General features: G+C 45.0%; 4 protein-coding genes across 6 annotated transcripts; 3 read left to right on the forward strand and 1 right to left on the reverse strand.

The window, feature by feature from the left end:
- Window positions 1–4,897: 4,897 nt before the first annotated feature.
- LOC124342546 (transmembrane channel-like protein) lies at window positions 4,898–17,575 on the forward strand. 3 transcript variants are annotated; one of them, XM_046795531.1, is made up of 15 exons: window positions 4,900–5,755; window positions 7,482–7,650; window positions 7,776–8,010; window positions 8,089–8,365; window positions 10,808–10,996; window positions 11,066–11,304; window positions 11,373–11,748; window positions 11,820–11,890; window positions 11,951–13,143; window positions 13,514–13,644; window positions 15,042–15,208; window positions 15,286–15,911; window positions 16,277–16,836; window positions 17,001–17,207; window positions 17,358–17,575. In XM_046795531.1, the coding sequence occupies exons 1-15, from the start codon at window positions 5,465–5,467 to the stop codon at window positions 17,418–17,420; spliced, it is 4,794 nt and encodes a 1,597-aa protein (XP_046651487.1). In that variant the 5' UTR covers window positions 4,900–5,464; the 3' UTR covers window positions 17,421–17,575. The 3 variants fall into 3 exon arrangements, with proteins under 3 accessions (XP_046651485.1, XP_046651486.1, XP_046651487.1); XM_046795529.1 differs by having other exon boundaries at window positions 4,898–5,755; window positions 10,808–11,304; XM_046795530.1 differs by having other exon boundaries at window positions 4,898–5,755; window positions 10,808–11,304; window positions 13,517–13,644.
- LOC124342816 lies at window positions 13,830–14,947 on the forward strand. Its single transcript, XM_046795993.1, has 2 exons — window positions 13,830–13,962; window positions 14,032–14,947. Exon 2 carries the CDS (start codon window positions 14,032–14,034, stop codon window positions 14,815–14,817), a length of 786 nt encoding a protein of 261 aa, XP_046651949.1. The 5' UTR covers window positions 13,830–13,962; the 3' UTR covers window positions 14,818–14,947.
- A 125-nt stretch (window positions 17,576–17,700) lies between the features above and the next one.
- On the reverse strand, window positions 17,701–18,632 carry LOC124342890. The gene is made up of 2 exons (XM_046796097.1): window positions 18,397–18,632; window positions 17,701–18,315 (listed from the first exon to the last, which is right to left on the reverse strand). Exons 1-2 carry the CDS (start codon window positions 18,505–18,507, stop codon window positions 18,022–18,024), a joined length of 405 nt encoding a protein of 134 aa, XP_046652053.1. The 5' UTR covers window positions 18,508–18,632; the 3' UTR covers window positions 17,701–18,021.
- A 1,627-nt stretch (window positions 18,633–20,259) lies between these two features.
- On the forward strand, window positions 20,260–24,897 carry LOC124342556 (RRP12-like protein). Its single transcript, XM_046795547.1, has 6 exons — window positions 20,260–20,627; window positions 20,692–20,929; window positions 20,989–21,385; window positions 21,443–21,515; window positions 21,599–22,987; window positions 23,049–24,897. The coding sequence occupies exons 1-6, from the start codon at window positions 20,403–20,405 to the stop codon at window positions 24,828–24,830; spliced, it is 4,104 nt and encodes a 1,367-aa protein (XP_046651503.1). The 5' UTR covers window positions 20,260–20,402; the 3' UTR covers window positions 24,831–24,897.
- The last annotated feature ends 1 nt before the right edge of the window (window position 24,898 follows it).

The following is a 24,898-nucleotide window of genomic DNA, read 5'->3' on the forward strand; positions in this document are numbered from 1 at the left end:
AACATATTATGCTCCTTCTCTCTTTCTCTCTCTCGTCTAACCTTGGGCTTCTTTTTCTTCTTCTTCCACTTTTTTGACACTGAGTCGACTCGACTAAATCACGTGAAACGAGACGACGCAGCTCCTCCCTCGTTGGCTGCTCCTTGTCGTACCTCTCGTCCTTTTTATTTTCTTTTCTTTTTCCAAACGCTGCGGGAGGAAGAAGAGGAGGACAACTGCGACAGCAGACGGATGTGATTTCATTTCAAGGCGATGTTCTGTTCTGCGTCTCCCATGGCAACAATTGTGTCTATTGTCTCTCTTCTCTTCTAGTTTCGTTCTCTCCGGTTATTTTCAATCTCGTCGGAGGAGACTAGGAGAGACTAGGAGGAGGATGACGTGCTGGGCTCCATGGGTGGGGGGTCTACACAGAAGGAAAAAAGGAAAAATTGGGGATGAAATAAAAGGGCCAATCTACTTCTAATCACATTTTCCCCTTCCAAATCCTCATCATATTTTCACAAGAGGGAGAGAAAGAAGAGATAAGACAAGGAAAAGTGGGGCTGGCCCTCTAACGGCCGGAAGCATTTCATTGCCCCATATCGTCCAGCCCGCCAGAAAAACAAAAAAAATAACAAAACGGTGGGTGGCTCAGCTCGTAAATGTCCAACCAGTCGGATCTGCTGGACATTCCTATCGACCCCCCTATTACTTTTTTCGGCGATAATATTTCTGCCTTCTTCCCCCCACGTTCACTTGAACCTAATTTCGTGTTGACCACCTGCTGTTGACCTTCTCTCTAGAAGAAATAGAAAAAAGAGTCTAGAGGGATAAGATAAAAAAGTGGAGATAACAAGAAGAGAGGTGGGCATCAGGGGTGAAAGATTACGTGTGTTGTGTTGTTGTTTCTCGCCATTCCTCTTCTTCTCCCATTTCCCATCGTCCTCCCCAGCACGCGCCCCACCGCACCAAAAAGGTATAGACGAGGCAACAAGTGACAAAGATGGAACGGTTGTAAATGCGAAAAAATAAGAAAAATAAGAAGAAAATAACAAGAAAGAAAAATAGAGGATATCTCCACCGTGTGTTGTTGGTGTTGTTCCTCTTTTGCCCCCCCCCCCCCCCCCTCAAAAAGGAAGGGGGAAACAGCAGGTGGGCGAGACACCGCACACAACATCTTCTAAGAAATGAATCAGGGAGGAGTTGGTTTGGGCCGGCAGCCCAAGAGATGAGCTCGTGCCAACCTTTGGAAATATCACGACGACATTTTTTAGGGGGGTTCTTCTTCTTCTTCTTCTTCTTGTTTCCCGTGGGCGTGAAATATTTAGAGATGGACGGAAATAACATCGTGTCACGAAATCCGCAACGCCGTGAATCATCGCCACTGATGACGGACGCACTTTGTCGTTTGTTGTTGTGTAATCGCAAGTCATAACTGTCCCGGCAGTCCCGTTCCACTAGACTCTCTCTCACACGCTCCATCAACTCTGGAGCAGAAAACAAACCAACTATTGTTGTTGTTGTGGGGGACAGACAGCAACAACAACAACAACAACAACCGCCTAATGTGTGTCGTATTTCATTGCGGACAAGAGTTTTTGATTTTTAAAAAAATGTTCGGTTCACATTTTTCCCTTGTGCTGCTGCTGCTGCTGCTGCCGCCCGAGTCATTACGATAATTTCACGCGGTGCATATACACGAGAATGGATGTGAGTGAGTGTGGAAACCATTCAGAGTTAAATTATCTCCCTGGCTGGCCCTTTTCTTTTTTTGATTATTTTACGGAGAAGAGAAAAAATAAAATAAAATGAAAAAAAGTTGGTCATTTCTCATTAGAAAATGAAATTTCCTCGGCTGTTAAATAAGAGAAAGAATGGGAGAAACGGGTGGTGGTGGTGTAAATTTATTGTTTCTCTTCTCAGTCAGAGAGAGAGAGAGACTGTGGGCCTCGCCGGATAATATCCAATCAGAATTCCAAAAAGTCAAAAAGAAGAAAAAATAAAGAAGAAGATTCTTTTTAATTTATTTTATTTTTTCCCAATTTCTTTTGGCTTTGGCTTGGCTTCGAGGCTCATTTATTCCCCACCCAATTTACACCTGTGCTGATGCCCAGATGTTCTCCTTGAAATGATTTAAAATCTTCTTTTATATATTCACAAAAAAGAGAAAAATGATTTCAGCGCGACTCTGACATGATCCGTGTGACATCGTCTAATCACCGGATGTGTCATTTTCTCTCCCGTCATCTTTTACGTCACGACAAAAAGGCTGAAAAGAAGAAGAAGAAGCTCCGTCCATCCAGCGGAATAGATTCCGACTTGATTCCAGCAGCCCCCAGGTGGTGGTGGCGGGGTCGCGTGCTCCTGCTGAAGCTACGGGGCCTTTTAAATAAAATAAAAACAGAAATTCCCAACGGCTTCTTCTTCTTGTTTCCCCAACGGTTTTTCACGCCAGCTGGGGGCTGGATGGATGGATCCCCCCTCCCTTCCCTCCCCTATATATATACCTCTCTCTCCCCCTTTCTCTTTTTTGATACTCCTCGGATATCCAGCGGGTATATACATATACTATACGTACAGTATAAAAATAATCATAAATGCAGCCTGATCTCAAACGCCAAAAGGGACACACGGAGGAGGACGCTGGGCTCGAGGAGACACACAGCACAACGGTCGTTCGGTCGTACTAGGACCGGACTCTATAGCAACAACAGGAGAAGGAGAAGGGGATTTGATAAGGACGACGGCGGCGGTTATACATATAATCCGACCAATGGCAACCATTCAAACAAACTTTAGAATCTAAATCCTTTTTTTCTTTTTCTTTTTTCGGGCTAAGAGCTGAGCTGGTGTGTATTTAATATTTAAAACCTCTTGGCATTGATGTGTCAAATCTGGCAGACACTAACAAAAACAGCAATTTGAATATTCAAAAAGAAAAGAAAGGAAAAAAAAGGTTTAATTTCGGCTTGTCCGGTCCGCTGTCAGTTGTTTCATCATTTTCGCCAAAAAGGAAAAAAGTTGAATCGCATTGACGTCACAGAGTCGAAAAAATAATAATAATTCCAAAACACCAAAATAGTAAATTCCTTGTGTTTTGTCCATTTAACCCAAAACGGGACCGACGACTAATCCGTCGGTTGTTTTCTCGCTTCTTTTGATCATTTTTATACCAACAAATTTTCTATACACAACGCCAAGACAATGCGTCATATAAAAATCGGTTAGTTGGAAAAAATAAGGCCGACACCCAAAAAAAAAAAGATTTCGACAGAAATCAAAGGGAATTATTATTATTATTACGACACAATCATTAAAAACGATTTCACGACGAAATATAGTTTTTTTCGTTTAAATTCATAAAAATCGTCGTATTTTTCAAACAAAAAATTTTTAGAAAAAGAAACTTTCGGATGGCGCTGCATATGTAAATAGTCTGTCTGTCTGTCTCTCGTTAGTGGCTGGAATTAATAATCAAAAAGAGGAAATTCCAGAAAAATGGAGGGGAACACGATAAATAAATTTTAAAATCATTTATTATCATCATCTTTTTCTCGTGTTACGGTAGTTCTTCTTCTTTCGTACGTTCATCATCATCTCCCCCCTTCCACCTTATTTGGAATATATTCCAACGGAAAAATATTAAAAAATGTTTGGTGTTATTTAAATGACCTGAGCTCTCTCGCGTGTTCCAGAAAATAAAATTAAATCCCTAAAACATTTTCACCTTATCGTTTTTTAAAACAAGAAAATCTCATTTCCACTTTTTTTTAGTAAGGGGGGGAAAAAGGTAATTTTAGTTTGACTTCATTTACCTGTTGTGGCCCCAGTGATTGTAACCGGAGCCCCCCATATCTCCTCCTCCTCCTCGGTGGATATATACATGTAGTTAATACGAAACAACATTTTCCATGTCTTTTTTTCGGCATAATGGTCTTGAAGAAGAAGAACATTCCACCGTTTCAAGTTAACTGGGAAAGGGGAGAGCCATGCAGTAATGTTAGACCCAATTATCGCTGCTAAGGGCAGTTTCTCCAACGTCTTTTTCCAAAATGAAATTCCGGGTTCGATTTTATATTAAAAAGAAAATGGGAAAAAATAAGAAAAAGGTGTTTACGTTGGGTTGAACGACAACAACAACAAAAAAAGAAGGTGGAGGACCAATCGAGTCGAGATTTGATGGTGATGGCAACTAAACTTTTTGGTGTTTTTACGACGTCTAAAAAACAAAAAAGTCGATCGACTAAACAAAATGGAAGAATTTGATTTTTCCACAAATATTTGACGGTGGTGGTGGTGGTGGGGGTTTGGGCTGGATAAAAGCTCATTAGCAGTACACACACACACATGTCCTTGCCTTTTTTATCTCTCCACAGCCGTCAAAATCGTCGAGCCAAACGGCGACAACGCCCTAAATATTTTTCCCCAATTTTTTTAAAAATTTATTTCCCCTCCGCATTTTAAAAAGTCTCGAGAGGCCACACCCACAGGATGGTACTATCTAAAAATGCGTACCAAGTGAAATCAAATTTTTTGCGTCTCCAGCAGTGGAAAAATAGACGGCCCAGCTGCTGCCCTTTTGATTTAGAAATCAAAAAGTCTCGAAAGGGAAAGATATACAACTGACGGACTGGCGCCACAAAAGCTGAAAATGAATTAAAGAAGAGAATGATTATATAAATAATAGCCAGCACGTCAGCCAACCACAAGAGCCAAGATGAAAGAGAAAACCTGATTTTACTTCCATCCCTATCGCAGTAATAATAATAATCACATTTAACAAAAACCCACCACAACAACTTTTTTTATTTTACTTTTTTGGGGGTTTCGGTTGTTTTGTTTCGGTTTGACTGACGTGATGTGACTGGCACCTGAGAGGAAATTTTGACTTTTAAAATCAATTATTCATTAGTGAGGGGAGAGACAAAAAAGTTGCAAATGCGACCGCGCCGCCATCACCTCTCATTTGATTTATTTACGTTACGAAAGAAGAAAAATCACATTTTTTGCTCATTGCAGGTTCTCTTATCTGCTCTCCGCCGCTGTTGATGATGATGACGACCACGCCCGGAAAACATCGACCCCGCGACCCAGCCCAAAAGTCCAACACACAACACACACAATCAAAACAAATGGGAAAGTGTGTGTGTGTACGGTACCGCAGCAGTGTTCCATCATCATCGGAATTTTCCATCACAATTTGATATCCATCGTTTAGCCGTTTAGCAGGAAGTTTTGGGTGGGGTTGGCGTCGGCGTCGTCGTTCTCCCTCCCAAATAAAAAAACATACATGACCAGAGCCCGTATGAAATTTATTTTCTGGGTTGTTTTCCCTAATAATAAAGAAAAACTGGTCGGCCAAGGGATTAGACATCCAGTGACCATCGAGCGATCCTGTCGGATGATTTTCTCCGTCGTAAATTATTAAAAAAAGAGACGAAAAGTCGAAAAAGGTCAAAGTGTGTTTTATGTGCGGAATTGAGAGATGGCGACGGGCGGGGACGACACGGAGATCGTCGATCAAGATGAAGATCCACCAGTCGAGACGAAACGAGTAGGAGCAGCGGAAGACGACGAAAGCGGATGGCTCGACAACGACGATAAGGATCAGCAGGGCGTTGGCCGACCAAGGAAACAATCCAAACGCAATGCGGCAGGTATCTTGCGCATCGACACTACGGCCGCTGCTTCTGCTGCCGGATTCAACAGTCGCCGGAAGAGTTCAGCCAGTTCGGTCGGAGATTTCCGCAGCGGCGCCACTTATTTAAATCCCCAGGTAAGACAAAACGAAATAAAAACCTGAAATTCTTGTTTCTTTTGAGTCAAACGGATGCGGAGAACCGGTTGATATTCACGCGCCGTTTGTAATTCCGTCGTGATATTCCGAGAATTCCGCGCCCGTGATCAAAAGACAAAACGCGTACGTGTTTCGCCACCAGGGGAAATATTTGAAAAAACAAGAAAATTTAATTTCTCCAGACCATTTTCCTTTTGTCTAACTATTGTCGTCTGAGCCTCTTGGCGTTTTTTCTCACCTGTACACTAGACGCCAGTGAAAGGTAAGAAAAAAGCGTCGATGAATATCTCCGTCCTAAAAGAAAAAAGAATTCCGGGCCACTTGTATAGGAAAGATAAAAGCTTTTTCTTTTTCTTTCTCTCTCTTTTATAATCATAATATCTGAGCTGGCGTGTTTCTTTTTTAAATTTTTATTTCCTTTTGACTGTCTCTATACACACTCGGCAATGTTATTCGCGTATGTATACGAGAGATCTAAATCTTCTTCTTCTTCTTATTTCAACGTCGGACGTTTACGACTTGACGTAAATGTTTTCTCCCGACATTCAATCATTTTCTCTTTTCGTGTTTCTTTTCTATTCGAATTTTATTTTGACAAAATGAGGGTGAAACAAAAGTGGACGACAGGTGAACGGACCACACCGCCTTGTGTGTCTTGTGTCTCTTAAGAGAGAGAATCAAAACACAATGGGGCACACAAGAACTGCGTCATAGTTGTTAGACAAAACCGCTAGCCGTTCTAGGACAGAAAAGAGAGGCCCATAAGAAAACTTTGATTGGCTCTACCACAAGTCCCAGAGCGAAAGAAATCCGTCACACCACCACATCTCCCCCATATAGTATCCAACTGCTGGCCGAAAAAGGAATGATTTGAATTTTTCCTTTTTCCAGTTAAAAGAAAATAGAGTCGTGATTATAATAAAAGAAAAGTTGTTTCTTTCTTTCTTTCTTTTTTGACAGAGAAACGAGAACAACCGGTTCAGTTTGAAACAAAAAAAGAGACGGTTGCGAAATTGAGTTGAACATTTTGATAGCTCTATCGTCCATCATCATTCATCAGAGTAGTATACAGCTCTCCACGTTGTTTTTCTATGCTGAGAGTCTCTGTCTGCCCGAATATTCAAATGTATATCAAAACAGCAGGTCCTTTTTCCCCCCACCATATAAAGGAGAAAAGAAGAAAAGAAGAAAAAAAAACTGTTTTTTACGATTATGATTGTGCTGCCTATATAAGTAGCTGGAGAAAGAGAGAGAGTAGACGAGTTGTAAAAACCTATTACTAATACGCCGGGGCCCCTTTTGGCGCATTCCGCAATTGCATAACAATTCCAGGTTAGATTTAAAAAGTCGGACGGAGAAATGGCCATTTTCTCCCGCGCGTTTCTATTTGTTTAATGACATGGACGGAGGGACGGTTTTACTTTATTTGAATGAAATTGGCGTTACATCTGTCAACCTGATGCGGAGGTAGAACCCCAGCAGCAGCAGCTTAGATGTTTTCGATTTCGGTTCGATCCATCTTATTACTGGAGGATTTGTTGTTGTTGTTGTGTGTGACTTTGTGGTGGAGGAATGCCCTGCGGGTTGGGGCATCATTTGCATAGTTCACTCCATCACGGCTTTGACAGCGATCCATTTCTGTAATAAATCTCCAATATGTTTTTTTCTTTAAATGTTATTTGTTATTTGTTTGTTATTCCCGCAGGCGGATGAGAAATCTCCATTGCCGTCGGCCGATCGTCTTTCCGTCAGTTTCATCATGGGAGAAAGGGCCGACGCATCCAGCGTGGGTTCCGGCAGGATGGATTCGCCGCTCAGCGCCATCCACCACCACCATCTCTCCAATAATCAACCCCAGCACTATTTAGACATTGGTAATCATTGTATCATCACTCGTATAACCCAAATTATACATCACACAAAATTTTTATAACCCCTTCCCCCCCCCATCCATCCGGATGTCCTGTCATAATTTTCGTTGATATAAATTTCCAATTAGACGACGAATATGACGACGACGAGTACTCGATTGCAGCGTCGAGTATCCTGCAGCAGCAACAGCGTCGACGCTCCGGCCCTGGCGGAGGTGGGAGGTCGAGTTTGAATCGACGGACCAGGTCCTTCCGTCGCGGTGGACGCAGACCTTCCTCGCCCTTTCCGGGCGACGAACTTTCAATGGGCGGACGGAGACGAACGTCACGCGGGTTCTCGGTCGCCACCATCAGTTCGGCCGAGTAAAATTTCCCGTTTCCCCCCATTTTTTGACGGATGATTTTGATTGACGGCCCGGGTCGCTTTCATCATTTTTTCAGGATTGGAATGGACGAGACGGGCGGGGGCTTTTACGACCAGCAGCAACAACAGCGGGAAGTTGCCGAGTCGGCCGCCGCCGCCCTGGAACATGTGGCGCTCCACAAGGAAGTGGTGCAGAACATGCGCTACCAGCCGTGGGACATGGGACGAAAGTTGCGGGTCCTCAGACGGGCCAAAAGCTTCGTCCGACAACACGAAGGCGCCCTCCAGCAGCGGCTGGCCGAATCACGCACCGCCAAAGACGTCTTTGCCCGCGGACGCCTTCTACTCGCCAAAGTATAAATGTCGTAATATACAACGCCCCTATTGTGCTGCCATCTAGCGGTCGCCAACCAAGAGGTGCCCGTTTGGCGCCAGGTCCCTCTTGGTTTAAAAAATGTTTTAGTTGCAGTTTGCTTCGAGTGTTTAAAGTTCAAATAGTTTGGGATTTGGTTGTTTATCCTCACAGTAAAAGATGTGAGGTACAAAAACAAGCCTGATCTGCAGTAGTTCTATAAATGAGCTATTTAATGAACACTGACTGTGTTAAAACAAAAAAGAGCAAGAGAAAGACAGTTGCAGTCAATCGCCTAGCTCAGGAATACTCGTACTCCTCAACCATTTACAATCAAAGCCATCAGAAGGTCAAAAAGGAAAAATGTAGATTTGTTTTTGTCCTACCTTAATGCCAGGGAAATCCACAGCCAGGCATCCACAGTTGCTCCATCCATCCGCTGATAAGTTGAATACGCCAGGCAGAATAGGAAAAAGATGGTCCTCGTATATACATCCACACGAGGACATTTGAAGAAAGGGGAATTTCTTTCTGAGAATTAACAAATGGGTTACGAAAAAAATATTGGCAGAAATAAAGTAAGGAAAAGTTGAAAATGAGACAGTGGGTAAAACCTGATTGTTAATCAATGGGAGAATTTGAGGTTTCGATGTAATAAGCTGCAGTGATGTGAGTCACACATCATTAATGCACCTAGTAGGTTGTACAAAATAAAAGTATCACAAATCATTATCCTAGCAATTAAACTGAGATTGTTGCTGGTTAAAGCTGCTCAATACCAGCACTTTTGGCATATCTTGTGGTTACGATGACTGTCTCTGGTCTGGTCCTCACATCAATATGCACATTGGAAAAAGGTTATGTGAGTGCAAACAATCTGCCATCCCACACAGCACACCTCCCTCCTGGGATCCTCCGAAAAGGCTCTTAGCCTCCCAAAGATTATGGTAGTAGAGGCAGGAGGCACTGGGGAAGGTTGCGGGAATGTCAGTATATATTATTTCTGCGTGTGGGTTTTTTTCTTTCGACTTCTCCAAAGAAGTTATTCAGGAGGTCTTCAGGACTGCTGATTTATTTTCAACAAACTCTTTATTTTAAGAAAGGCAGATCACAATGACCTAGCTTTAGAATATTTCATCCAGGTACATTAAAACAAGTTAGCAGTTGAAATCATGTATAAATAATACAAAAAGAAATATAATAAGCAAATTTACTCGAATTTACTAAAATTTGTTAAAATGAGAGTTGAAAAATGCATTTGTATCAATAAACTAAAAACATTAAACCGTGCCATTTATACGTAACGCAAAAAAGCTACAGTGTAGGCAAGAATAAAACGACTGCACATTTTTTCTTCCCACACTTTAACTAAATTTTAATTTGCCGAAAAATCTCTATTGAATTTGTTGCAGTCATAATGGCTGCAATGTTACACACCCTTAAAACATTTCTATCTCGTTAACCAGTTAGTTAATATATCAATGCGTCAATAAAGAGTACATTACTCGTGTGTCAAGCATGAGTACATAACTAAACAACTTACAAATCAAACGTAAATAATGAAGAATATAATTACGTGAAAATATGTTAACTACTACAGAACAACAATGGTGTAGTGGTTAGCAAGTTCGATTGCGATGCGAAAAGATGCAGGTTCGATCCCGGGAAGCGACGAATCTTTTATCGAGTCTTTTGTCTTATGAGGAGCTTCTAAGATGTACTGAGGCACTTCTAAGATGTACAGAGGAAGCTACCAGGCAGCTGTCAGGTGACCAAAAAGAAGGTTTTAAGAGAAATCTAGGGACTCAATAGGAAAGACTGGGGAGAAAACTAAGAGGATCTAAGGAGGTCCCGAGGAACCAAATGTGCTGTGTGGGCATGCATGGGCTTACATGATGAATACTGTAGTAAAAACAAACATTTCACAAATCATTTTTCATTCATTTCACAAAAAGGTTTAACTCTTTTCTTTAAGCTCCCATAATTATTTTTATTGGCCTATTCTTAGTTTTAATATTTACCCGCCAAAAACAGCATGGAGTGGATCGACTGCATGAAGAGCTGCAGACACCACACGACCACGTCAACTTTGTTTTACTTTTTGTCATTTCATTTGTTATGTTATTTTTCGTGCAGCCACGTTTTCAAAGTGTGTTTATTACGTTTACTTTATAATCTTTTAATTTTATCTATTTTCCAAACCTGCCAACCTGCTGTAAAAGCGTGAACCGTGAACGAAACAGCAGACGACACTAATCTTCTAATTAATTACTTTGTTTAAGATATCGATAGATTAAGAATCGAAAAAAAAGTCAAAAATGTGCACGATACCCGCAGAAAATATAATTTTTTAAAACCTAAACCACCGTCACATTAAGATATTCCAGGACCCTATTGTAAGCCAAGAGCAAGATGGAATTAAAATTTTCCATTTTTTCCCACAGGCTATCCAGCTGAGTGTGCGGGAAATTCGAAATTTGATTTCGTTCCTGGTGCCGTGGGAGGCGCGAATCAAAGAAATCGAATCTCTTTTCGGATCAGCTGTCGCCTCCTATTTCACTTTTCTCCGCTGGGTCTTTTGGATCAATCTCGTCCTGACGGCCTGTTTTGCCGTTTTCGTCGTCGTCCCAGAAGTAATTTCAACTACATTTGATTCTATATTATTTCAACTTTTAAACTGGGTTCAAACCAATTTTGCAAAGGTATTGGCGACGGAATGGGACGTGAGCGGAGAGCGCAAAGGATTATTGCCGGAAGAGAAACGGACGGCCACGGACTTGCAGACCTTGTGGGACTTTGAGGGGATCCTGAAATATTCGCCCATCTTTTACGGTTTCTATAGCAACGCTTACGAGACCAACGAGGGATACAAACTGCCGTTCGCCTATTTCTTCACCGGACTCGTCCTCTACATGTACAGCTTCGTCGCCATCCTCCGCAAGTAAATAATCCGCCCAATTCCATTATAAAAAAGATGATTTTGTCAATTTCTTTGTTTAAAAAAAAAAGAATGGCCAAGAATTCTCGGATGGCCAAACTGTCGGACAAGGACGACGAGTGCACATTCACTTGGAAATTGTTCACCGGATGGGATTTCATGATCGGCCACCCGGAGACGGGCGAGAACCGCCGCTCGGCCATCACGCTCGGCTTCAAAGAGGCTCTGCTGGAGGAGGCCGAAAAAGAGCGGGCCACCGAGAAATTGACCCGCAACGTCATCTGTCGCCGATTGGCTGCCAACTTTCTGGTCCTGATGCTCCTCTGCTCGTCCGCCTACATCGTCGTTTTAGTTGTCGAGCGATCCACCGAGCCGGAAGCCGAATCCAATTGGTGGAGGCAGAATGAGATCACCGTCATCCTCTCCCTCATCTCCATCATCTTTCCCGTAAATTTTATTATCTTTTTATTTCTATTATTTTTGGTTTATATTTTTAAAATTAATTGTAATTCAATTAGAACATTTTCGAGCTGATTGGCATCTTGGAAAAGTACCACCCGCGTAGACAACTGCGTTGGCAATTGGCCAGGTACGAAAACTTTAATTGTACTACATTTGGATGGATTATTTAATTATAGTTCATTAATAGGATCATGATCCTGAATTTGCTGAATTTGTACACGTTGATCTTTGCCCTTTTCGGCAAAGTCAACGCCATGACGACGCGATTGGCCGTCATGAAGGCCAACATCAGCCAGCAAGGACTCAACTTGGCCGATTTGTTGCTGGACCAGACGTCGTCATCGACCGTGATGACGACGCCCATTTTCAACGCCACTTGGGAAAGCAGCGCCTATTACAACGTCACCGATCCTATTTTATTCATCCTCAACGCCACAGAGAGTCCCGGCCCGATCCTACTGGACAATTATTCTTCCACGTCAACCCAACCGACAGTGGCGGATGAAGAAGAAGATGATATTGACCTGACTGGAACTTGTTTCCAAATTATGGTCGATTGCTCCGCACTGGAGACGACGACCGATCCTCCTCCCGTTACGACGACAACTGCCGGGCCGGCCATTTCGGAAGAGGACGAACTCATTTACGACGAAGAAGATTACGAAACGGTGCCGGAACGATTGAAACGGCAATTGCTCCTGGACCAGACGACGGCCAATCCTTTGAGAACTACTCCGCAGAGTATCGGGCGATTGCTGGACTCTCTCAATTCGATCCTGCGCAACCTCAAGCGCAACACGACCCTCCGCATTCCGTTCACGACGCTGCCCTTTTCGACCTCATCCAGCAGCACCGAAAGCGGCGGCCCATCAACGACGACGAGTCCAGCAACTGCTGACCGGATGATGGAATCGACAGCCAGCAGCACGCCGGAATTGCTGGACGATCTGATCCGCTGGCACACTGCCGGATTGATTTTGACGACGGAAGAGGAGGACTATGACGAGTTGGCCGACAATTCCAGCAGCGCCAGCATTTTTGAGGCTTTTAATCAAACGAATCCGGCGGATGATTTTATCGTCAACCAAGACAACGAGACGACCACCACCACTCAATTGCCGGAAGAGACGACAACCGTCCGGCTGACCATGTGCCCATTGGTCGTCTGCCCGTGGAACGACACGGTCGGATATTTCAGCAGTTTGACGACGACCAACTTGCCCAGCAGCAGCGACGGAGATGAATCCAACGGGACGACGTTGCCGTGCCGCGGAGACAATCCGCAAGGATGCACTCCGTTTTGGACGAGTTCCAGGGATGAGACCATCACGTCGTTCCACTCGTCCGTCGCCGCCAGCACCACCCCAGCATCCAGCAACGGTATCTAAACAACTTCAATTTGTTTTTTATAATCCCCATTCAACAATAAAATTGAAATCAAATTAAGCGGAAGGACATTTTTAAGCCGTTTCCTGGGTTTTTTTTTATTTCCCAGGCTTCCGGTAGATTAAACAATTTCAAAGTAGACAAATTCGAGTAGAAAAGTTGTCCGCCATTGAAATTTGTTCAGTAAATTAAAAGATATTTAGTCTATTTCATCCCACCCCGACTAATGTGTCAAACAAAAGGCGGAGTGAAGTAGAAAAAGAAATTTTGCGGCCCATTTGAGTTGAGCTGGTAAAAATGAGCTCCTTTTATTTAAATCGAATCATTTCATTTCATTTCATTCCATTAATTTTGTTGGTTAAAGAAGAAGAAATGGCGGCGATGAGTAAGAAAATTCGACCCACATTAGATCCGGCCACCCGTTTAGAACTGCGCAAACTCTGCTGGGAGACCATGTTCGGCCAGGAACTCGTCAAATTAACCATCATGGATTTGGCAAGTCTCTTTTCCAGCTTATTAGACTTCTCTTCTCATTTTATTGTCTTGAATATCAAACGAAGATGTGGAGCGCGAATCTTTTGTTGTTGGAAACTTTAAATAGTTTAAGATTATCTATATAAGAGTTGATAGCCCCCTAGCCCCCCTACTTTGGGGCTGATTATACGCCCACCTATTTCAAGGGCGTCTCGTTGAGAGTGACGCAATTGTCGACCCTCGCTTATATAAGTGGCCGTGAAGGATTCCATTATCGGCTCAGTTCGTCAGCTCCTCTTTTCTCGCACAGTCGTCTCAGACATCGCCAATTATTCAGAGGTAATCGCTACTATTTTTTAATTGTTTCAATTTCAAATTTAATTCGATATTATGTTATTTATATAAAAGATGACGACCACTATCGCTCCGATGGCTTACACCAGTCTAGCCCCTGCCGTGGCTTATGGCGTCACCAATGCTCCTTATGTCGCTGGACCGATGTACGCTCCTCAAATGTCTGCTCCGATCCCGCTGACTCCGATCGTGATGATGCCGGAAAGTCTAATGGTGGAGGAGACGATCGGCGAGTCTGGGCTGACCAAGCTCGTGAAGAAAGCGATCGCACTCCCACTGGCCATCATTCTGCCCATCGTGATCCCGCTGATTGTCATCATCAAGTACCTAGTCACTGGTGGCAGTTTCTTCGGCAAGAAGGCCGTTTTCGGTGTACCGGGAGCAGCGGCTCCTGTCATCATCCAGCCGACGACGCCATTTTTCACGACGCCTTTCCCGACCACCACGGCTGGACCCTACAACGGACCTCAAGGATTCTATGGCGGCCCTGGTGGATCGGGAACTGGAACCTACGGTGGTGGACCTGTCAACGATTCAAATTGGAGCCAACAACAGAAACGTCGGGAAACTTCTTCTTCTTCCGGACTTCCGTCGATGAGCGTGGCGCAAGTTGAGCGATTGACTCAAATTGTTTTCTCGGCTATGCGCTCTGAGGAGTGCATCCAGCGTTTACTCTGCGAATTGGGTTCCATGTCGAAGTCCTTTTCCGACACGGCCCATTCCGTCGCTGTGGCTGTCGAGTCGTTTGTTCCGGAATCGATTAAATCCTCGTACGACGTTTTCGCCAAAGCGGAAAAGTGCGACCAGTACGTCTGCGGATCCCTTCAAGTCAAGAAATGATTCAAATTAATTTAATCTGTCCCACTATCTAATACTCTTTATGTGCAAATTTTTAAAAAAAAATACCCAATTATCATTTGTATAGTGCAGTCAAAATTAATTTTAATTCAATATATTAATGCCGGCATGATTTATTCAAAGACCAAATTCTTTTTTTTTTAAATTTTATTTTGGGTAGTTTAATTCAATTGGAAACGTCAACATGTTTGTCTTTTAATTAACAGATTTTCACGACGATATCGATTTTGATTATTGACTTTATCCGGGCCATTTTCGTCCGGGTTTTCAACGGATGTTGGTGCTGGGATTTGGAGAAATATTTCCCACAATACGGCGAATTCAAAATTGCTGAAAATATTTTGCATCTCGTTAATAATCAGGGCATGGTTTGGTGAGGAAAAAAAAAAGCCCGCCAAAATTGAATTATTCAAATTATTGAATCAAATTATTCGTTTAAAATTCACGCAGGATGGGCATGTTTTTCTCGCCGGGATTGCCGGCCATCAACATTTTCAAGTTGTTCCTGTTGCTCTACATCCGCTCGTGGGCGGTGCTCACATGCAACGTGCCGCACGAGGTGATTTTCAAAGCTTCCCGCTCCAACAACTTTTACCTGTGGCTCCTGCTGATTATGCTGTTCCTGTGCACGCTGCCGGTGGCGTACGCCATCGTGTGGCTGGAGCCGTCGTGGCACTGCGGCCCCTTCAGCGAATACTCGCGCATCTTTCACGTCATGACGCAGAGTTTGCTGAAAGCCACGCCCGACAGTCTCCACTGGGTCCTCAGTTACGTGGCCTCGCCCGGCGTCGTCATTCCGCTCCTCGTTCTCCTCATTCTCGTCATTTATTATTTGGTGTCGCTCAGCTCGTCGCTGAGGGAGGCCGTCACCGATTTGCGGACGCAACTCAGACGCGAACGCGACGCCGAGCGGCTGAAAACGCGCCAGAAAAAGGAGGCCGAATCGGTGGCCGCTGTTCCCGACGCTGCGGCCAGCGCCAAAGTCATCGCCCAATGGCGCAAAGCTGTTCCGTTCGCACCGACCAAATCGCAGACGATCCTTCCTCAAACGCTGGCCAAAGAAGCCGTCGACAAACGTAAATGACCTCAAAAATCTGATTGGCTGTTTCTTCTTTTTCTTGATATTAAAATGCAAATTCTAAATACGGCGGATTGTCAGAGAAAAAGAAACTGCTGGGACATGTAGTTTTATAAGCCTCTTATATATTTGTTCCCCAGGAAATCAAATGGGGAAAAGTCACTTTTGCGTTTGCCCTTTTTTAGGTGGAATTTGTCCCCCAGTTTCTAAAAACCCATCACTGGGAATAAAAGCGGGAAAATCTTTTCCTTGAAATTGTATTTATACCAGAAAGATGAAAACGAATTTCTTTTCTTTCGGGACTGTCGTTATGATCGGCTAATGAATTTCTTTTTCTTTTTGATTTTCTTGGAAAACTAAAAGGCGGAGGAGGAGGGATGAAAGATGGGCTGCTGCTGCATCAACGCGCAGGAGCGTCGGCAGGAGCCCAGCCGAGAACTGCTCCTGTTGGGATGACGACGGGACGTCAAGTTGGCCTCAGACGTGGCCAGCAACTGCCACCAGTCAAAGGATCACGAGGAATCACCGCTGCTGCTCCCACGACTGAATTTGACGGTGCCAGCGATTTGGATATTAGCGACTCGTTGCCGCACGACAGTCCCGTCTTGAACGGCCGCGCTGCTGGTCATCATCAACCGCCCTTGCCAGCAGCAGCAGTGCCGGCCAGTCCGCCTCACCACCAGCCAGTCTATGCCTCCGTGGTCAAGAAGAAGAAGAAACCGAACAACAACATCAACAGTCCGCCGAGAGTAGACCAGCAAGTAGCCAGTCATCAGCCGGACCAGCAGGAGCCGCCCAACAAGATGACGGACGCTCCTAGATCGCCGGCCAAAATCCCACTGATCCGCATCAGCCAGACGGAGAGCGTGGAGAGAGCCGAAAGGAACCCGCCCACTCCCATGACAGATCCGCCATCGCTGGAGGTAATTTTTAACAAGAATGAATTAAGTGTTCATCATTTGCTAAATTAATTGCCACGCTGGAATTTCATTAGCTGCTCATTTTCTCTCTGTGCTCTGCTCTACATAGTCTTAATGAATTAATTAATCATATTATTGCCTGCGGGGTAATAAAAATTAAAAAAAAGGACGGGACGACGACGGGACTGGTTGCCACGTCGCCCACCAAAATTCAGCACGGCGGCGGGGCTCTCAATTTGATTCTGCAACGGGCAAAGGAGAGACGGGCGCTGGCCATCAAACAGCAGCCCATCACTGTCAGCGAGTCGACGGCCGATTTGGTGCTGAACATGGAAGAAACGGCCCGCCGAGCCGACACTCCCGATCACGAAAAGGTAATCATTCACTCTCGGCTCCTAAATCTCAAATTCTATTCCGCCCAGCAGCAGTAGTGCAATATCATTTTCTTGATGTTAAACATATGTGGGAAGGGGCTTTATATCTCTACTTTTGTCTTTTGCCCGGAATGATCCGCAATCTCTCAGATGGATGAAACTTTGGATTCCATTTCGGACGAAACGCCCACCGTCACGGAAAATCAACAATAAAAAACCAACACACAACCAGATAACAACAAATATATCACGTGAAAACAAGGAAGAAGAGAAAAAATGGGCGGCCGTGTGTATCGACAAGGGAACTCTCGATCGATAACTCACGGCGACATCCGGAACGCGCAACACAACCCCCCCAAAAAATTGGATAAGAAAAGAAAAAGCTATAGTACTACCAGAATATAAAATCATTCATCTTTTTTTGACGTATCATATTGTCTTTGTCGTGTGTTGTACACGTATCAATTTCTTCTTCTTTTTTAATCATCTCCTTTTTCTTGTTTGAAATTCCCGCCAAAAAAATGATTTCCTTCTTTTATTGGTGTGTGTGTTGGACTAGTCATTGGCTCTTGTCTCTACTGTCGGTTATATTATTGCCACCACATTTTTTCCTGCTTTGTCACTTTCATCTTTTTATCCCAAAAAAGAAATTTTCTCCGCACATGACAAAATACAAAAATTTCAAAAATTTCAAAAATTTCAAAAAGATAAAAATTTCGATTTTGATCCTTTCGATTGTTGGAGCCCGAAAGGATGTGCGCGTGAATGGCGCCGGAATTTGTGGTGCGGATCGTGGGGTATGTTTTGATGTGTCTCAAATAAGGCGCCAGTGGGAGAGGATGACGTAAACTAGGAGCCAAAGGAGCCAAAGGGCTGCCGTTGCGAGAAACAAGCGGATTTTGACGATCGATTCAAAGTCTTGAGGCTCTTCTTCCATTTCTTTGTGTCGCGATGCTGTGGCAGCTGCCAACGACTTCCGGTCGGTGCCCATTGGTTGGCCGGCAGTTATTAGGACCGTGTTCATTCCACTCATTTGATGCTGGATCGTCTTGACGTCGTGTCCGGTGGCGTCGCTTTCGCCCGAGCGCATCCGATTTCGACCTGTTGTCTTGGATCCAATTTCACTCGAATAATTTCGGCCATACCGAATCAATATTAGAGACAACGCTGGATGGAAATGAACTCTTACCGACGAATGGATTGGTGGTGGTGGTGCGGATCCGTACTGCCTCAACTCGGACGCATCGCTCACGAGTGTTTGTCGCTCCTCCTCATCCGGCGGTGGAGGCGATTTCCCCATCCAACACACTCGGCACACACGCAACACAATTGGCGACGACTTTGTGTGTACACTAGTAGAGGAAAAAGGAGCGAATGATCAATGCTCCAACAGATCTCACACGTCAGTGGCGTTGGAAACAGTTTTGACGGCACATATTTTGCGGTCGTCGTCCGGTTGCTGCTCGGACTGTCACAGACAGACACCCACGATAAACACACATCATGTCTCTCTCTCTCAACAGCTGTTGCACATTAGGGACCACAAACACACTGCGAACCAATCGAGAAATGCTATTTGCACTCGACTGGGCGGATTTTCATCGTCTCGATTCTTTTCTCAAGTATTTCTTCGGGCGAATCGTTTAAATTACAAAAGGCCTTCATTTATATTAGATAGGAGACAAGTTTGACTCGTCTATTTATCCGACGCTTGTTGTATAGTTGATGATGAGTCAATAAAACCAGTCACGACCGCTTTTGCTGCTTTAACCCGCGTGATACTTTGTACCGAGGCCACCGCACCAACTTTGTCGTTCTATTGACTATGTGTCGGCTGAGACATCGTCATCTCAAATTGGACGACAGGAAGAGCGTTAATGAACTTCTTTCTCGGCGACTCTTTTTCCATCCATCCATCCATCCTCGTGATGCCAACAACTCTTCCATTTTTCTTTTTCCCGCCGTATAATAATAATAAAGACCAGCGTGTGTGTATACAGAACTTGGAGAAAGCCTCTTTTCCTTCTCTCTGATTGGTCTCAGAGGAACTCTGTGAGTAGTGGGGGTTGACTTTTCCAGTCAAACTTGTGCAGCCTCGCGTATAAAGCCTTATAAAGACTAGCTGGACTTTCACAGTTGACCCGCAAATCAATTCAACATCATCATCATCTCTAATATTAATAAGGACCTTTTTTTTTCTATTCAACGTCAACTATATTTATCTGTTTGTATATATCATTAACCGGCCATTCATTCGCTATAGACGACCGTTGTATACCTCGCTGGCCTTCGCCCCCTGCCCGTCTTGTGTTGTTGTTCACGAATGTCGAAAGATCATTTCCGCTGATTCCGAGACACACCGGACATTCTTGATTACCCTCCTGCCCTTTATATATATTATATCCATCTGTCGGGTGACTGTACATGATCCAGTAGATAGAGAGTCCGCCTATTTGTGTCCTCCAACTCTTGATTATACATACAACATCAGCTCCTCCTCACTATGCCGACAGTCGTGATCACATCCGGCGTGGCTTCGGCGGCTATCTATATATAAAAGAGAAAAGTTAGACTACATGGGCAGACTGTGGAGACGTCCAAGACTCTAAAGAATAGATATTACAGTTTAATACCGAGAGAGAGAGATGAGTATGAGGAGAATCGATCGCCCAGGGAAACAAAGGCAAAGACAGAACAAAATAAAGGTCTAATAGAAAGAGATTGCGTGTAACCCGTAGTATACTATATAGGCTGGCTGCTACACACATTATATTGCAGACTTTTGCGAACAACCCGTCAAGAAGACAAACAGCACAGACTTTTTGGACCGTTATAGATATACAGTACAACCGATCGATTCGCATCGATCGGTCGTTGATTGTGCCAATTACTTTGATGCTTTTTTTATTATTATTTATATTATTTATATTATAGAATAAAAAGGAAATACATCTGTTGTTTTTTTCCCTTTTTCTCTCGGCTGTTAAAAACTTTTCCAAGCGCACGGCTTCTTGGAAAAATGGAAAACTGCCAACGTCGCAGAGTCCGTAGCAGACGACAGATTCTTTTTCAGTTGGTTGACGACACACGTGCTAAGTTGATTACCAAAATCACTGGCAAACTTTCGCCAGAGTCAACCAGTATAATTGCACGTAGTGTATTTGACGACGGTGCTTTTTCTGAATACATCACGCCATGGGCAAGTTAAAAACTCGTATCAAGGGGCCTGGAAATAAAGGCAAAAGATGGGCAAAGGGACAGAGTAGCAGCTCCAATCCCACAATCAAGAAACATCGCGAAGTGGCGAAAACGAGGTTTTTTCAGCCATTTTTATTCGGGCCACCGGCTGGTTCTACCCAGAAAAGTGGCTTGACTGAAGAAGCTTTGAAGCAGCACACTTATGCATCTGAATCGTCAAAGGTAATTTTGATCTTTTGTTTTATTTGTTCAAGTCACGTTGATTAAAATCTTGTGTGCCTGACAGCCCCATGATCCCTCTGCCGCTGTTGAAGTCATCACTGCACCCCCGTCAGTGTCCCATGGAGATTTTGATGATGACGAAACATACTCAGTCATCTCTGGAAAGACATTCCGATCCAGCAGCTCAGTCAAGACATTTGCCACAGGGTTCTCCAACTGTAGCAATGTGTCTTTCAATAAACTACACAGAGGTTTCACGCCAACCTCATCTCTCCATAGGGAAATGTTGGCTGTTCTTGCAGGTATGCCATTTAGCATATGATTTTAGTTTTACCCGATTATAATTTGTTCTTTCCTGCAGCTGTTTCGGAAGTCATCAAACAGGAAGGAGGCAAAGAAACTGACACGGAATACTTTGCAGTGTTGATGACGACACTAGAAGTGGCCGAGACTAGCGAAGATTCACTTGGTGCTACCCTTGCACTTTTGGGTATGGTCATCAAACGAGTTCCCGCCAGTGTTCTCAAAGTCAAGTTCTCAACGTCAGCCAAATGTCTACTCGACTTGCTGGGCCGATACATTGAAAGTGACAACAGCCTTCTGATTCGGTCGCTGGTCGGCTGTCTTGGTGTTCTACTTCGAAACCAGGATGTTTCAGCCTGGTCCTCTTCCTCCACCTTGCAGATTTACGACGCATTACTGACATTTGTGTCCAGCCCCAAGCCACAGGTTCGCAAAGCTGCACAACACGCCATTTGGTAATTTGAAATAGCGTCAAATATTTGAGTACATAATTAATTGTTCTTTTTTTACAGCTCTATCCTGAAAGGCAGCACCTTTTTGACTCAAGATAAAGACGCTCCCATATTGCACCCTGTTGCATCTCGGGTATGAATATAGGCCCTACTAGTAGTTTTGATTTATTGGTTAAAGTAATTGTCAAATTTTTATTTATTTGTTGTATTCATCAGACGGGCAAATTCTGTTTGACATTTATTGAAGAGCACGGATTTGGTAGCGAACCATCGCCTCTACTCCATCTGTTGAACCTCTTGAAAGAAATTGTTGCCGTCTTGCCCCAAAGCGAAGTCAAACCTTTGTGCGAATCGTTGCTGAAGCTCATGACGCTCAACAACGTTCTCATCTCCTCTTGCGCCATGCAATGTTTCCATAGCATGTTCATTTGCCGACCCAGGGCCATCACGTTGTCTGCCGATCTGAACGCTCGTCTCATCACTGCCCTCTACGACTACCAACCCTCGGCCAACGACACGCAACCCCTGCGCGGATGGCTGAGTGTCATGACCCAAGCACTTCTCAATCTCGGCCGACTGGACTCGCTCCTTTGCGTCGGCCATCTCCCAAGATTCTTCAGCGTGGCCACTGTTCTCTGGTCCAGCGACAGGATGGAAGTGGTTTTATCTGTCACTCCATCGCTGGCCTCGCTCATCAGCCAGGGTCTGGAACCGGCATTCAATCAGACGGAGAATATGGCCGCCGTCACATCGGCCGCCGAGAAAATCACTAAAAGCGTTGAGCAAAGTTTGAATTATCAAACGGTCAAAGCCTGGAAGTACGTCATCCACTTGTGCACAACCTTGATCGAAGGAGTAGGCAAAAGCCGTCCGGAAATTTTGAAAAGTTTGATCAAATCGCTGGCCAGTCTGCGCGTTTCGCCACGTTTCCCGCACGAAGCTGAAGTGGATTTCGCTATCGGCAAAGCGGTTCGTGTTTGCGGCCCTCGATTCCTTTTGAAATGCATCCCGCTGGGCATCACTGGCAAAGAAAAGAATTCCTACGAATTCCCATACAGTTGGCTCCTACCCATTTTGCGTGAAAATATTCAGAACACGGAACTCGGATTCTTCATCGAATACTTTTTGCCGCTGTCCCAGACGTGTCGTGCACGAGTCCCTCAATGTAAAGAAGATCAGGATCGGGTTGGCTTTCGGATATTTGACCTCCTCCAGCGTCAAATGTGGGCCCTTTTGCCGGGATTTTGCAAGTGCCCGACGGATGTTGAAGTTTCCTTCAAACAGATCGCCAAATTGCTGGGCCAAGCCCTGGCTGATCGACCAGACATTCGAATGGACGTGATGGCCGCTCTTCGTCAGCTGATTATTCATTCAAAGACGGACGACAAGATTCGGGTCGAGGTGGCCCGTTATGCCAAGAATTATATTCCTTTGCTCTTCAACCTGTTTACCACCAAATCGACCACCGACGAGGAAGAGTCTCAACGCGAATCCGTGTTCCAGACGACGACCTATTACCTGCAAGTGGCCGATACAGAACTGCTCCACTCGCTCTTTGATAAAGCCAAGGAGAAATTGACGACAGCATCGGCCAGTTTGAAATCGGTAAATGAAATTTGTAAAGCTTGTGTTGAGCCAAATGTCTAAATGATTTATTATCCATTAGGAGGACAAGGCTGTAGCGGAAGAGAACCAATTCATCTGGGAGTCTGTTTTGGCCTTGTTGCGAGCCTTGGTGGTTTACCAGGACCCGGACCGTGTCGAGAGTTTTGTCCAGCTCGTTCTACCGTGGATCATGGGCAGCGAGTCGAAACCCCAGAAGAAAGCCTATCGCATTGTGGAGGAAATCGTCGGTGCCGATGAGGCCAGTCCGTGTGGCCGTCACGTCCGCGCCAGTTTGAGCCGCATTGTCAAATTATTTACAAGCTCGAGAGATATCGTCAAAGCACCGAGTCGGGCCTCGAGGTTGCGCACTTTGTCTCGCTTGGTCGCTTTATTGGCCGAGCAGCCGTCAACTGCACCCAACCGTCGCTTCCTGGTCGCTTCTGCTTCAGAGGCGGCATTAGCTGTCAAAGGAGTCGGCGAAAAGGTCAAAGCCGCCGCTTTTGCGCTCCTTGTCGATGTCGGACGCATTTTCCAAAAGTGGTCCTCTGATCCGCAAGTGGCACTCAGAGACTACGTCACTAAACTAATGAAGGGAATGTCCAGCGATGACGAGGCTCACATCGCCACGGCAGTCACATCCGTCACCTACGTGGTCCACGAATTCGCTTCCAATTGTACAGAGGAGCTCATCGACACTGTCCTGGAGAGCATTTGCACTCTGTTGGTGACTGGAAATCGAGATGTCGTCCTGGCCTGTCTCGTTTTCATCCGCATGTTCACCGTCACCGTCCACTCTCAGCGACTGCCTCTCTACTTGAAGCGGCTCATCACCGGCCTCAGCTCGATGGACGAGGAACTCAAACGGACTTACCTCATCAAGACGCGCGATATTTTTATCCGTCTGATCCGCAAATGTGGAGCCGATTTGGTCATGAAACTCGTCCCCGAGGACGACACTGTCCTCCTCAAGCGGTTGAATAACATCCGCAAAATCGAAGCGCGGAAGAAGAAGCAAAAGGAAGAGCGCAAAGCGGCCGGAAATGAGGAGGAGGAAGACGATGAAGACGAGACGGAAATGGCGACGCAACCCAAAACGATGGAACACGTTTTGGCCGACAGTGACAGCGAACTGGAGAATGAAGAGGAAGATAAGGACGTGCGGAAGAAGACGCCCAAGACGTGGATTCAAGAGGACGAAGGATCCATTGTCGACTTTTTGGATCCAGCTGCAGCCAAAAAGGTGTCATCGACCAATCCTGCGCGCGCTATGCTGGCGCAATTGACGGCCGAGAAGAAGAAGAAGAAGGAGAGCATCTTCAAAACAGCCCCCGACGGTCGAATGATTATCGATGATGGTGGCGACTCATCCGACTCCTCTCAGGAATCTGACGTCGACTTGAGCAAAGCGCTGGACAAGATGGAGGTGGACCGCAAACGTAAAATTGACGACCACGAATCCATGGTCGACGAAGAAGACGAACCTTCTTTCAAGTACCAAGCGGGTGGATCGGGTATCCATCGACCGGTTGCGGTGGCCGTCAAGCCATCATCAGCCAAGCGGACCGTCCACAAATTGACGACCAAGCAGAGAGCCCAGCAGAGTCAAGAGAAGGTGAAACCGGCCGATTACGGAGTCGAATACCGTAGCGAAAAGGCACGTGGTGATGTGAAGCGCAAGGGCCAGCCTGATCCGTTCGCTTACGTTCCGCTGAGCCGGAATGCTCTCAATAAAAGGAAAAAGGCGAAGATGAGTGGTCAGTTTAAGGGACTGGTGAAGGCGGCGCGCAAAGGAGCCTCGGTAGGTAGCAAGATCCGGGGTAAAGCCAACAAGGCCAATCAATAATTGCGTTGTTTCCCGCCCCCCGATGATGAAATGGTAAATATATCAAATCAAATTTCTCCAATTCAAAT

Source organism: Daphnia pulicaria, chromosome 6, assembly GCF_021234035.1.
Source record: "Daphnia pulicaria isolate SC F1-1A chromosome 6, SC_F0-13Bv2, whole genome shotgun sequence".
NCBI classification, from domain to species: Eukaryota; Metazoa; Arthropoda; class Branchiopoda; order Diplostraca; family Daphniidae; genus Daphnia; species Daphnia pulicaria.

Bases quoted from the DNA above. Each gene is read 5' to 3' on its own strand.
- LOC124342546 (XM_046795529.1), top strand. From the start codon at position 5,465: ATGGCGACGGGCGGGGACGACACGGAGATCGTCGATCAAGATGAAGAT. The intron at 5,756-7,481 runs GTAAGACAAAAC...TTATTCCCGCAG, and splicing joins CCACTTATTTAAATCCCCAG to GCGGATGAGAAATCTCCATT. The intron at 13,645-15,041 runs GCAAGTCTCTTT...TTTAATTAACAG, and splicing joins AATTAACCATCATGGATTTG to ATTTTCACGACGATATCGAT.
- LOC124342816 (XM_046795993.1), top strand. From the start codon at position 14,032: ATGACGACCACTATCGCTCCGATGGCTTACACCAGTCTAGCCCCTGCC.
- LOC124342890 (XM_046796097.1), bottom strand. From the start codon at position 18,507: ATGGGGAAATCGCCTCCACCGCCGGATGAGGAGGAGCGACAAACACTC. The intron at 18,316-18,396 runs GTAAGAGTTCAT...ATTGGATCCAAG, and splicing joins CACCACCAATCCATTCGTCG to ACAACAGGTCGAAATCGGAT.
- LOC124342556 (XM_046795547.1), top strand. From the start codon at position 20,403: ATGGGCAAGTTAAAAACTCGTATCAAGGGGCCTGGAAATAAAGGCAAA. The intron at 20,930-20,988 runs GTATGCCATTTA...TCTTTCCTGCAG, and splicing joins AATGTTGGCTGTTCTTGCAG to CTGTTTCGGAAGTCATCAAA. The intron at 21,516-21,598 runs GTATGAATATAG...TGTATTCATCAG, and splicing joins TGCACCCTGTTGCATCTCGG to ACGGGCAAATTCTGTTTGAC.